The sequence below is a fragment of the Cololabis saira genome, chromosome 6 (assembly GCF_033807715.1).
Source record: "Cololabis saira isolate AMF1-May2022 chromosome 6, fColSai1.1, whole genome shotgun sequence".
Taxonomy (NCBI): Eukaryota; Metazoa; Chordata; class Actinopteri; order Beloniformes; family Belonidae; genus Cololabis; species Cololabis saira.
The window spans coordinates 21453906-21467883 of NC_084592.1; the positions used below are offsets into that span (position 1 = coordinate 21453906).

The 13978-nt window shown below is 46.7% G+C and overlaps 1 protein-coding gene across 1 annotated transcript in view; it reads right to left on the minus strand.

Moving 5' to 3' along the window:
- The window catches only part of myo10l3 (myosin X, like 3), a 71287-nt gene that overhangs the window by 12549 nt on the left and 44760 nt on the right, over window positions 1-13978 (minus strand). Inside the window, exons 17-26 of the mRNA XM_061723649.1 lie at window positions 13422-13504; window positions 13215-13323; window positions 11493-11573; window positions 8801-8925; window positions 8023-8137; window positions 4720-4826; window positions 1980-2408; window positions 1869-1899; window positions 1013-1780; window positions 161-284 (exon numbers count right to left, since the gene is read on the minus strand). Coding sequence (XP_061579633.1) covers window positions 161-284; window positions 1013-1780; window positions 1869-1899; window positions 1980-2408; window positions 4720-4826; window positions 8023-8137; window positions 8801-8925; window positions 11493-11573; window positions 13215-13323; window positions 13422-13504 — 1972 coding nt within the window. The remainder of the gene's footprint in view (window positions 1-160; window positions 285-1012; window positions 1781-1868; window positions 1900-1979; window positions 2409-4719; window positions 4827-8022; window positions 8138-8800; window positions 8926-11492; window positions 11574-13214; window positions 13324-13421; window positions 13505-13978) is intronic.

Consider the following 13978-nt stretch of genomic DNA (forward strand, 5'->3'; position numbering starts at 1 on the left):
TTTTACTTGAGTAAAATTTTTGGCTACTCTACCCAGCTCTGTTCACGACACAGGAGAAGCTGCAGCAGCCGAGTCTGCGAGACACTCCTGAAACAAGCTGCGCATGCGAGCGGGAGACACTTGCATACCGGCTGGGCAGTCGCCTGGTGCAGCTACTCACTCTTCATGTAGAGGTATCCATGGAAGTACGGAGGCCCGCTGCCATTCAGCAGGTTCACTCTGCCGTTGGAAATCTCCTCATCCGTGTCCACGTAGCCGTCGTTGTCCTCGTCGCTGTCAATGAACTGAAACGAGCAAAACAGCTTTATTACGGGCCTTAAACTGCTTTTTCCGGCCTTCACATTTAAAATAAAAGTGATAAAAGACATTAAAAGCTGGTTATTTTTGTAAGCACTCCATTCAAGCTAGAGGAATGACGCATTCAAAGAGTTAACACCTGCATTATTTTGTAATTTCAGAGCTCAGGTTCTGTCTGACCTCATTCATCCCAGTAGGAGGATCCCAGTCCACACACACACCCACGCAAGTCACATGCGCGTGTCAAAACGTGCATCTCTCTTTTCCTTCAGGCATTTAGCTGCTCTGACGGCGTTAAGGTTTTCGACTTCGGATGCACGTGCTCATCGACGGAGCCAAAACAAACAGGCTGCTCTGACGTGAGCCGAGCCCCGCGCCGAAGCGTATTTCGACTGATTACACCGTTTCGGGACCATCTGTGCTGGAACAATGCGAGGGGAGCGTAATAATACACAGAGGAAACGCTGCGTCTGAGAGAACAATGGAGACTTAAACGATCCCATGTTTATGTGAGGCCCGACTTTAAGTTGACATTTTTTTGGGCTGGACTGTAATTAATGTAATTTTTCAGTCACTACATCTCTCCAGAGGGGATTTCCTCTATTGCTTGTGATTTACTGACTCTACTTCCACCGGACCGGACCTCAGATGTGGCTCCAGACACGAGGTGTATTTTTAGAAAGCGCTGTGACTCTCGGCTCGTTTTGTTCCTCACCGAGTCCGAGCTGCCTCTGAAGGAGTCCAGGCTGTTCTGGGTGCAGGAGGACTTTCGCAGCAGCTCCTCGTCGGTGATGTGGCCGTCGTTGATGCTGGCGCCCGAGCTCCCGTGAGCGTCCTCGAACTCCTCCTGGTCGTAGTCCGACTCCGGGTCCGGCGGGTTCACCTGCGGCGGATCCTCGTCCGCGGGGTGATGTTCAGACGTCCTGCTGGTTCTCTGGCACGGCGGCAGCCGCTGCCCGTTAGTCACGACGGCGGGAGGAGAAAGTTGGCAGGTTTGAGAGTCTGTTGCAGCAGAAGATGGGGAAACCGCTAACTCCTCTGCAAATCCAGGTGGAGGAGGGGGAACACTTTTAAATACGTCCTTGTCCAGAGGAACCACGACCGGCGTAGGGAAGTCAGGCAAAGGGATGCACTCGTCCTCGGCGTGGAAGCCCTCGTCCACCTCCTCCTCGGCCAGAGGAGCTGTGGACTCCGTCGGGTCGTGGAGGTTCTCCTCGCTGGAGAGCGACGGCTCCAAACCGCCGAAGTCCAACAGCTCCAGGAACTCGGTGGCCACGCGGGAAGCCTCCTTCTCCAGTCGGTAGATCTCGGCGTCCCTCATCTGGCGCAGCTCCTCGTCGGAGACGTCACCTAGGAGGGACACGCCGCCCTCCTGCTGCTTCTGCAGACGCTCGATCTCCCTCTCCAGCCGCAGGATCTCCTCCATCTGACGGCTCTCCTCCTCCGAGGTGTCGGTGCACGACAGAGTCGGGGACAGCTCCTTCTGTCAAGGGAAGAAGAAAAAAAACATAAAGTTCACTGGATTCACGTGGAGAACTTCTTTTAAACACCTGAACTGGAAGAGTGGTTACCTTTTGACAAGCACCATTTACCAGCGAGCTCCTAAAGACAACAGAGTAAAGCATTAGACATGATGTAAAGTAAAGAGAGTCATGAAAAACAAATAAAAAAAGATCTCACACCTTGTGTTGGTCTCTGTAGCTGCCAAAATCTGCTCCTCCTCCTCCTCTTTAACCAGCCTCTGCTCCTCCTTCCTCATCAGATCCTCCTCTTCTGCCCTCTTCCTGAGCTCCTCATCCATCAGCCTCTGCCGTTCCTCCTCCTCCTCCTCCTTCCTTCTCCTCTCCTCCTCCCGTTGTTGCCTCTCTTCCATCCTCCTCCTCTCCTCTTCCTCTACTCTCCTCCTCTCCTCTTCCTCCCTCCTCATCCTCTCCTCCTCCTCCTTCTCCGCCCGGAGCTGGCGGCAGAGGGAGCGGGCGAGCTGGCCTCTGCGATGCTTCTGCAGGACCAGCGTTGCCGCCCGCAGGCGCAGGAAGACGCGTCTCCAGAAGTGGGCGCGGTAGTTCTTCTGGATGGTGACCACGCTGGACAGAACCCTCCTGTACTGCTTCCTGACGTCGGAAAGAAAAAAAAAGAAAAAAAATCAATTCAGAGACGCCAGCAAACACATTTGTTGAGCCGAACAGTTTCACTTCATCACGCCCAGTACTCGAGTTGTAAAAAACAATCAGGGGGGATGGTGGATTTTATCATATGGGGACAGATAATTTGTGCTGATTACAAATAATATAATATATTACAAATAATAGCACTGACCAAAACACCTGCAGAAATACTGCAGGAATGACATAGCAGCAGTTAAATACAGCCTTCTGTAAGCTTTAAATATCCACTGGGATTACATCAAATACATCAAAACACAACAATAAAAAACACTTTTCTGAACTTATCAATATGATTCTGTCCTTCACAGGATAAGTAAAATGTATCACTGCAAAAACTCAAAATCTTAACAAGAATATTTGTCTTATTTCTAGTTAAAATGTCTCATTTTAGTAAAAAAAATCTCATTACACTTAAAACAAGACTCATCACTGGAAAAAACAACAATTTTCATCTGTTTCAAGTAGATTTTCACTTGAAATAAGTAGAAAAATCTGCCAGTGGAAGTTTTTTTTTTTTGCTTGTAATAAGAAGATAAATCTTGTCTCACTGGCAGATTTTCCTACTTATTTCAAGTGAAAATTTACTTGAAACAGGTGAAAATGGTCAAATAAGTTATTTTTCTGGTGATGACTCTAAATGTTGAAATAGCAGTAATACCACATTCATTGATGAAATGACATAATGGATGGAAAGGGGGATGGCAGTTTTACAGGGGGGATGATTTGGACCGTTTTTATTTCAGGGGGGGATGCCGTCCCCCCTCATCCCCCCTCAACTCCAGTACTGATCACGCCTCCTCCAGTCCTCCGTTTAGATAAACAGCGGTTGAGAAACAGAAAGGCTGTACATTGTGAACTGTGTAATGTTTAGAGTCTGCTGATCGCCGGCCGCGGTGGGATGCCGTGTTTAGCCCTGTGACTAAGCCCCGACACCCACACGCGACGCATGCATCGTATGCACACACACGCACACACGCACACACACACACACACACACACACACACACACACACACGCTGGTGAACCAACGCGCCACTTCTCCCTGGGACCACACAAACAGCTCCGACTCTACGACCCCTCCGCTCGACCTGGCCCCCGCCCTAATCTCTGCATGGGTCCCAGAACAGAACCCAGAGCGAAGATAATGTTACATGTAATAATACAAAGGCTTTACTTGTGTCTTTAGGGAACTTCCCAAGGCTCTGCCTTCACTAGGAACAACCGAGAGGGAAAGGAAACCCTCAACCTGAACACTGTCATCAGACCCATTATAGTCTCCCAGCAGAGCTTTTCACAGGACCGTATGTAACTTTATACACGGCCGCATGCAGGTGGAGTACAGTCGGATGAAAGGTCTATGGGTGTCTGCATCTGCAGATGTTTAAATCACTGGGTTGATGAATGTCCTGTCTGGGAGGCATGAAGTAAAAAGTTGTTGCCACAGCTGAACAGGACTATTTTATCAAGATGCAGAAATGAGGATTCAAGCCCTTGCTAATAGTTAAGCAATAAATCAAAGCTTTCATGTATGTTCACGGACAATTGTGCCTAAAAATTAACTAACAGAATGTAAAAGTCTGACCAGAATGAGAGATATTTGTTTCCAGAAACCATGTGTGACAGAGTTTGATTAGATGATAACAGATAAAAAGATATTTCAGATGTCTGCTGATGTATCTTGAGGCTCTTTCTCCCCAAACTGCAGCTCATTTGCAACTATTTCCCCTCACAAAGTTCTTTAAACTGCTGCACTGGAGCCTAAATTGACATTTTGTCCCAAAGATCCCCCAAAATATGGCGTGAAGATTGAAATATCAGTTGAAAGATGACTTTCTGTTGTTGTTTTGTTTCACATCTAATCAGAGTTCATGCTTCACCACACCTGCCGGGGAGTGCAGGGAAACTTTCAAGTGTGACGTTTCTGTGCAGCAACACCAGAATTAAAAAGCGTTGGTGAATCCAGCGGATGCTCTGCTGCACCAGTGTTTGATGACTAACACATGTGCGACTCTCCGAGCCCACATGACGGTGTGATGCATGTTCAGAGCGGAAAAGATAAACAAATGTGCGAAAAGGCATGTCCCAAATCCACGTAATCCACCCCTGCAGCTCGCACACGCGAGGTGTAAACCCCCCCCACGACTAAACACAACTCCCGACAACTGTCGCTGCCACTCAGCCGGCCGGCCCTCCTCCTCCTCCTCCTCCTCCTCCTCCTCCTCCTCCTCCTCCTCCTCCACCCCCCAGGCCCACTCACCTTGCCACATAGCTGAGGATGTGGGCGCGGATGACCATGCCAGCCCTGCGCCGCACCTCTTCCCTCTCCTTCTCCAGCCTTTGCTCCAGGGCCTCCTTCAAGAACACCTGCGGGATGAGCAGCGCCACGGCCGACGGGGAGCGGCACAGAGACACAGAGAGGGATTTTTGGGAGGGGGGATTTGGAGGGGGGTTGACAAACAGGATGGGTTAGTTCCTTCTGTTGGTGAGGCTGCAAAAAGAGGACCCACAGAGATGTGTCGGGCCCCTGTAGTCTGCTGGCAGCACTCTGCAGAGGGAGTTGCGGTGCAGCTGAGGCTAGCGGGCGAGCCGCTGTCCCTGACTGCGGACCAGAGCGGAGGGGAAGAGTGGTACTGAGACTGCAGTGCCGCTGCCGCCGCCGCTGCTGCTGCAGAGCCTCATTGTGTTCGGGCGTCCTTCCTGAGCCTTTTCACTGCTGCTGCTGCTGCTTCCGCGGTGCTGAGAGCCCCCGGACTGACGTGCTCAGGCACAGAGGCAGAGGAAAAAAAGGGGAGGGGAGAGGAGGGATGAAAGGATGAGGGGGAGGGATGGTGGCTGATGTCCAGATAGAAAGCCACGCCCCCCCCCCCCCTCTCTTGGAAAGGAAGGGAGAAAAAGTTTGAGTTAACCCTTCCCTCGCTCACGGAGACTTGTTTCAGCGTCTCCCCGGGAGATCCGCCAGCCTGCAGCTCCTCTGCCGACAAAATCCCCTCCAGGAGGAAGCATGACGTCACAGGACATAATCCCATTCTGCTTGTTGTACAAACACCAGGAAACTGGACCATATTACACCGGTCATGAAATCACTACACTGGCTTCCATTGAATCAAAGGATAGAGTTTAAAATCTTACTGCTGGTCTACAAAGACCTGAATGGTCTTGGACCAAAACACATGGTTGATCTGTTAGTTCCTATGAAGCTCCCAGACCCCTGAGGTTCATCTGGATCTGGTTTGTTGTGTGTCCGAAGAACAAGAACCAAGCAAGGTGAGGCAGCGTTCAGTTATTCTGCTCCTCACCGGTGGAACAAACTTCCTGTAGACCTGAGGTCTGCTCCAACTGTAGATCCTTTAAATCAGGCCTAAAAACATTACTGTTTACTTTTTTATTATTTTTTTTAATTATTTTACCTCTTTTCTTATCATTTTATTAGTTATTTACTGTTTAATTGTGTCTTGCCACTTTTAATGTTGATGTAAAGCATTTTCAATTACCTTGTATTGAATTGTGCTAAACAAATAAACTTGCCTTGCCTTGTTTGACTATGCAAGCAGCCTGATTTGTATCTCTGTGTGAATGATGCAGCGATACGTCCTGCTGTGTGTGTGTGTGTGTGTGTGTGTGTGCGTTTGTGTCCCAGATGTTCCACTAATCAAAGGATCCCACAGCTGCAGCCCCGCCCGCCCCTGTAAAGCCTGTGAGAGTAGGAAGCCTCCTCTCCGTCCACATCCTTCCCCTCGTCTGTAAAACAAACGGCATCGCCAGCGCGCACAATCCGCCGAGCATCGGCCGAGCCCCTCATTCAGGGCACACACACACACTTCCCCCCTGCGCACAATCAGCGCACACGTAATTACACACAGATTGTTTCACCAAAGGAAATGCAGCAGCCCCCTTTCTGGGTGTCAGCCCCCCTCCCACCCCCCCCACTCCCTCACCCTCCTGCCTTCCCACAACCCACACCACATTGCACAAAAAAAAACAAATTATCTGCTGTGAGATATCAGCTCACGCACGATGCAGCACACTACGTTTCTGGGTTTTGCGGTGAAGAAAAGAAGAAAAGAAAGAAGCTTCTGCCTCTTTCTCTTCCAGCGAGGATACAGAGTCAGCCAGGGGTCAAAGTCCTGATCCCGGGGCCGCGTTTTACTCGGCCGGTAGCTCCAGTTCTGCACAGTGTAGCGTGCATGTGTGAGAAAAATATAATGCACTGTGGCGTTTGTGGTAATGCCCCAGAACGATGGATGTGGGATGCATTAAGCACTTTTTTTTGGGGGGGGGGGGGGTTCTGGAGGCACAGTTAGGCATGCCATGTGTGCAGCTGACGCTGTCTGCAGTCAGTCAAATGAGATATTCCAGCCGAAGGGTCCAGAAGTGAAACATCAAAACTGCAACCACAACTAAAAGCAGGAAGGAGCGGGAGGTCATGGGCCAATTTAGCCGATTTCAGATGAACTCCATCAAAGCTGTTTTATTTACGTCTCTTCTCTGATCCCTCCCTTATCATGGATGTTGAGGGGAATGAAGCAAAATGGCTTCGTAGCTCATATTGATGAAGTCATTCAAAGTCTGAGAGGGTAAATTATACTCATAAGTAACAAGCAACATCTTTTCTTTTTACTTTATATCTCACTTAATTGTATTTGTTCTTTTGTATTGCATCAAATCACAACAACAAATTCCTTGTGTGTGTTTAAAAACTACTTGGCAATAAACTTCTTTCTGATTCTGATTCTGATGAGAGAAATAAGGAGGGAGGAGAGCATCATGACTCTCCTCTGCTCGACCGCTGCGTGTTAGAGATGCAGTCTGAGTCCTCATCACTCGCTGAAGGTGGAGGTTTCTCCTCCTCGCGGTTCAGCCGGCGTTGGAGACGCTTGCTGCTTTTCCAGAAACAACAACGCATCGTCGGGATTACTGTAAATCCCCACGCCGCACTACAATTACAGTAACAGTGTCGGGATTCTTAGGAGAAGTGAAGGCGTTGTAAACACGAGCGCGGCAGTCCGACCGCAGCCCCTCCGAAAAATCTGCCTGAAAAATCTGGAGTGCATGAGTCACAGCGACCGTGGTGCACGCTCACAGGCGGCAGCTCCACCGCTTCACAAACAGTAAGGAGACCCCCCACCAGCAATACTATTGCCTCTTTATGCAATTTATTATTTACGTAAGCTCAATAATGACAATAATGACCATTTATATGTGGTGAGGTAACTTGTGTGTCTGTTTTTGACCTCAAGCCTTCAAATCTACGCGGCCTGTGTGGGGATTCTGTTCACATGGAGCCGCTACGGTGACTCAGATCCCACTTATCCTCCCTAAAAGACTCAACTTTTATGGTTTAGATGTTTTTCTCATGGGCCAAGTAAGTCAGGAGATTAACCAGTAAAGTTAAAGGTTCAGGGTGGGATAGTGTTTATGGCTGCTGAGAGTACCAAAGGCACAGCTCCAAAGTGACAAAAACAAGTCTGGGCATGTGCTTGAGTGAGGCCATATGTGTGAGAGAGAGTGTGTGTGTGTGTGTGTGTGTGTGTGTGTGTGTGTGTGTGTGTGCGCGCTGCACCTTTGTCTTCCCCAGCTGCCACTCCGTCCTGGCTCTGTCATGAAGAGCGAGAAGCTCCGAGCAGCAATGTTTGTCGTCGTCTGAGCGGATCTTGGTTTGCAGGATCATCTTGTACCTGTGGAACCGCGACACCAACGCTCGTAAAACACACTTTTGTAAATGGTTTGTTACTTTTTGTTCCCTGCAACTAAATCCAGCGAGTATTTACCGCATACGTCTATTTCTCTGAAATTCAAATCAAGATTTTTAAAATCAGGATGATCTAACATCACCTGACTGAGAATCATTTATCAACTTAATGATATAATAACAGATATAATCACTGATGGAAAAAAAAAATGCATGTGAAATTACATAGATATACTATAAGAGAAATATAGACTAAATGCAGCATACTGTAGTTATCAGTAAATCCTGATCATATAGTTTTCATCGTAAATAGAGGCCAAAATGAGAATTAAAAAACCTTTTCCCACTTTTTTTACTTCGAAAATATCCCTAAAATAAGTCAAAAATAGTGCCAGAACTACAAGACCAAACTGATCAGGTTTGGCTGCAGAAGGTCTGCAGAAGGTGGGAAGTTAAAACTCCCCAAAAATGTTTATTTTTCTGTCTCTTCTCAGCCAATCCGTAGATAAGAGGATTAATAATAACTTCCTAACAATTAGCAACGATGTGAAACGCCTGTTGTTGCCACAGAAATTAAACACCTTATTTCCTAAATGTGGCATGAAAACCTTTTGGAAAACAACGCTGAAGGAGATGTATTAGTTCTTACCTGCCGCAGAAGTCCTTGAAGGTCCTGCGGACGGGGAAACCAGCCTTCCGAATCTTCACAGTTTCCAGCATCCCAGAATATCTCAGCTGGTTCAGGACGACTACGGGATCAAACTGATTGGCCTTCTGTTGAGAAAAAAAACGATAAACGGCAAAACGACAACTTTTTTATTGCAGTCAAATGATATTAAGAATAGCCGTCCAACTTTTGCAGCACTTATATCAATTTCTGCCAGTGAAGGTGCAGCGCCGGTGTCTGAAAACGGTAAATTGTCTCCGAGTCTCTGCCTTTTACTGCAGACACACCTACTTGAATGCTCTCGCTGCAGAATCGAGTTTAACTTGAACAGAAAATTAAATTACCGGGGTGAGCTCTATCATTTAGCGTTAACAATCAGGTTGCAAAAAGAGAAAACCACCTCCGTCAGGGAAACCTGAATGGTTGTTGAGCGAGGCCTTGCCGGCCTGGGAGGCCTCTATTCCTGGAATACTCCGCTGCATTGTTCGGAGCTCCCTGCTCCTGATGTTCCTGCGGGCCTGCTTATCGGCGAGGATCTGTGATGTCTGCCGCCTCGCTGCACAGCCCGCCCGACCGCCCGGGTCTGCACGGGGGCCGCTTGTCACACAGAGGGTGCACGGCTCTGTCTAAGCCCCGAAAAAAGCATTCCTCAATGTGTCGGTGTAATTACAGACCAACGCAAGCATGCATGGAAACTCGCACGCTTGCATAAACGTGCAGATGAGTGAGCTCCGCCAGAGTCCTTACAAACACCAGGAAAACTGGACCATATTACACCGGTCATGAAATCACTACACTGGCTTTCCGTGAGTCAAAGGATAGAGTTTAAAATCTTACTGCTGGTCTACAAAGACCTGAATGCTCTTGGACCAAAATACATGCTCGATCTGTAAGGTTCATCTGGATCTGGTTTGTTGTGGTTCCCAAGAACCAGAACCAAGCAAGGTGAGGCAGCGTTCAGTTATTCTGCTCCTCACCGGTGGAACAAACTTCCTGTAGACCTGAGGTCTGCTCCAACCGTCAGCTCCTTTAAATCAGAGCTAAAAACATTACTGTTTACTGAAGCTTACTCTTAAATTAAATACTTACCTGCTGTATTCTACTGCCCTTACTTTTTAACAACTTGTACTTTTTATAATTTTACCTCTTTTCTTATCATTCTATTTGTAATTTACTGTTTAATTGTGTCTTGCTGCTTTTAATGTTGATGTAAAGCACTTTGAATCACCTTGTGTTGAAATGTGCTATACAAAGAAACTTGCCTTGCCTTGCCTTTAACGGGGGGGGGGCCGAGGCAGCTGAAAAAGGTATGGCACGTCTAAAACATAAATAATAAATCCTTGGAGGCTTCCCTCAGTGGCCCTCGTTCCAAGAAACGTTAACTCGGTGTAAATCTCACCAAAGGAATGTTTTGCATGCGCGTCGTCCTGTCACACTGCAGGATTAACCGTGATATACGGCTTGTTCCATCTTGTCCAGCCGAGGACAGGTAAGGGAATGCAAGGCAGGGCAGTGAAGGCAGGGGACAGGTGGAGGTAGGAAGGAAAGGAGAGGTGAAGGTCTGCAGTGACGTGTGTGGAGGGGGAGGGGAGCCGCAGCCCTCCACAGAACACTTAACACGACAGTCATTAGCTGGATATCTCAAACAGAGACCCTGCTCGCTGTCCACGCCACCGCGGGGTCTTATCTCGGCATTCCTGTGACGCAGCCCGGATCAGCAGAGCACCAAACTATGGCAAGCCGTTTTAACATTTAATGGCTAAGTTTGACTATTCGGAGTTAACATTGCAGATATCTACAACTGCATTTTGACTAGTCGTAATTCCAGTTCAAGATATCTACAACTTCATTCTGACTAGTCAAAACTTAGTTTAAGATATCTAAAAAGGACGATGTAGATATCTTAAATTGAGGGGAATTTAAGATATCTTGAACTAGAATTATGACTATAGTCAGAATTAAATCCTAGATATCTGAAACTGGAATTACAGCTAGTCGTCACAGATATCCGTAATTCACACTGGGGATATGAATTGTAGATATCTGTAATTAGAAACCCCATACACAGGAATGGCAAAAGTGACGTCATTTGTCCTAGGCAGAATGACGCTGTGGATATCTGAAATGACAATTGTTGTTTAGGGAGAATGTTTTGTAGATGTCAGAAATGCTCTTTTTGACTAAGAAGAATTGAATTGCGGATATCTGCAGCACATATCCAGTCTAGCTGTTAAATATTAAAACGGCTTGCCATAGAGCCGCCGCAGCTGGCGAGGCCAACGATGACCCCCTGGCCTCCGGTAACGAAGCTAAAGTGGCAGGAATGCGCTCGTACGCGGCCCCCTTTTTATTTCCCCAACGTACAATGAGAGAGTCTTGGCACCGAAGCGGGAGAGGGATGCGAGTTTTGTCAGCGGTGAATAGCAAAGAGCCGCGACTCGCGGGGATTTATTATGCAACAATTGTGTGAACTTCTCCTCCAGGTTGGTGCCATGAGAGCACTGAAACGGCACGACTAAATATTAGCTCTGAGCAGCGGGAGCTAAGAATAGCATCAAGGAGGGTTGCTTTGCAGGAGCTGACCTTGACAAGGCCTGGCAGGGATTCAGACTTTTTTTTTCTGTTGTTTTTAATGGGGGGTGGGGGTTGGGGTTGTAACATTTGCATGACTTACCTTGTCCATGTTGGGTTTGATGCAGCGTACAAAAAAGGGGTTGGAGGCACTTAGCGTGGCCATCAGGGAATGAAGAGAGTCCTGAAACACATCAGTCACCATAGTAAAGATCCAGACAGCAGAAAACAGCAAAACATTTACTCATATCCATTTATTTTTCCAAACCTTTTAGTTCATTTGGAAAAATGGGAACTTAAACCTTCTTTCCTCTTTTGCAGAGCCTTTGAAGTTTGTTTTCTTTCACACTAATCCTAAAATTACTTCTTTTTTTTAGCCATATTCACATAATTCAGATTTCTAGACTGACAACAATAGGAGAATACTTGTTTACGCCTGGTTGAAGCTCAGCACAGCTTACTGAAGAGCTCCATCACCGTGTTTAACTGCAGGTTTGGCTTTTAATCAAGTCCTGCCCTCTGTCAGCTTTTCTCTACACATGATTCCATCTTCGCTTCATCAAATCAGATGTTAATGGCTAGTTAGACGTTTCAAAAGGTCCTTATTCCGACTTTGCAACCGGAACACGTTGAACTCTGTTGTGACATCTGGCCGTTAAGTCTGACTTTAGAAGTAAAATGAAATGCACATATGTCTCAGTCTTTATTTCCTGAATTGATCATTGGTATGGATCCAGAGAGAGCCGGATCTCTGAAGCCTGCAAGGTCGCTTAAATTTGGGGCACTAAAAATAAAACTTTCTTGAACCTTTTCCTAAGATCTGTGCCTGCACGGTCCCAGTGGTCCAGGGTGATTTCCACCGTGTTGTCATCGTCACGCTCAGCTACGAGGGGTTACTCAGACCGGTTTATGCTTCTCTCGTTACGTGCAGTAAAAAAGGGTGTGACCACTTTTTAAGTGTAATTTTTTTTTTTTTTTTAAGAGAACATTTCAACTCTGGAGGGTTATTAGAGAATATAAAAGACTGTTTTTTGAATTTGTAACTTAAAAAAAAAAAAAAAAAATTGTCATAGTATGCAGATTTATTGAAGTTACCAAATATGTTTATTTGTTCTATAAAAGTAAAAAATGAAAATGAAAGTCTAAAAAAAAGCATTTGTTGTTTATGTGTTCAGCCCTTTGTGTTTAATATTAACAAAGTAAACTGGTTGTGTGCTCCCCATCTGCCTCTTCCCAGTATCCCTCCGTCCATGTTGGGCTTATGAGACACACATGTGCAAATACACACACATGTGTTCACACACACTGGAAGGACCCTTGAACCTCGCACACTGCTTTCGGGCTGGCTTTCCTCTTTGTTTCAGACAGACTGTCTGTCTCCAGCGAGGCCCGGCCTGGCACATCTAAGCGTGATTGGCCCCCGGTCGGCCCCGCGCTGCCCAGCCACCAACCTTAATCCCCTAGACTTCTGGAACTGGAGGCAGGAGTGCTTTTTGCCAAGTCCTCCGCTGCTCCTTCTCTCCACATTACAGTTAGGGAAATGCGAATCTCAGTCCTCGAGTGCAACCAAACCCCCTCCCTACTTCCACCCCTGGCCTGGCTTACAACCACATATTTTACAAACCCGTCGTTTACATTACACATTCGGCAAACTCCTCCCTCTCTGGCGTTTCTATAAGTCACTCATTTCGCCTGGATAACAAGACGTCACGCTGAGTAATCGTTACAGACAGAGACATAAGGGAACAATTAACTCCTTGTCAGTGTGATGACACAATCAAAAAGTGGTAAGGCGTGGAAGTGAGAGCGGCGGTTACAGTCTCACCCTGAACTGGGAGCTGACGGTGGGCTTGCGGCGGGCTGTGCCCATCTTCAAGGTCTCATCTCCGTTTCTGCTGCCAACGCGCTCGAAGAGGTCGTAGATGAAGTCGAGCCTGCAACGAGTCGGAAGCGAGTAGAGTCTATGAGTGAGGACGCTTTCCCGGATGGTGACGGCGTGCAGGTTTACTGCGTAGAGGGGGCGAGGGGTTACCTGCTGTCCTTGAGAATAAACAGGATGTCATCTCTGAAGGTGTCTCGGTTCTTCTCCAGGATTCCTCGCACGTCATACAGGACCTGAACACAGAAAACCATTGTGAGGAACAGAAGTCAGGACAACAAAAAAAAAACAGTAATACATCTCAAAATCTCAGGTTATGAATCCGGATGTGAATAACTAATAAACAGCAGAACACCAGTTTATAACGGACTTCTTTAAAATTAGGATGGACAGAAAGCTCGTAAAGAATGTAGGTTAAAAAATAAATAAAAAATCTGATGCCTGACATATGAAAATAATCACTTGTAAATGTAAAGTGTTAACATAAATTGAAATAAAAAAACACTCCCAATTCTGTTTTTAAAACTTAAAATTAATATTTTTTTTGTACCTCTATGAACACATTAGGTAATTTCATTCATTTATTTTTTTAAATATTTTTTCTATTATTGTTTTGATACTTGGGGGGGTGGGGTTCATAGAGCTCAGAAAGGTATATACAAAATATGCAACATCAGGCATCAAAGGGGGTCACTCAAATTTGCAATAAG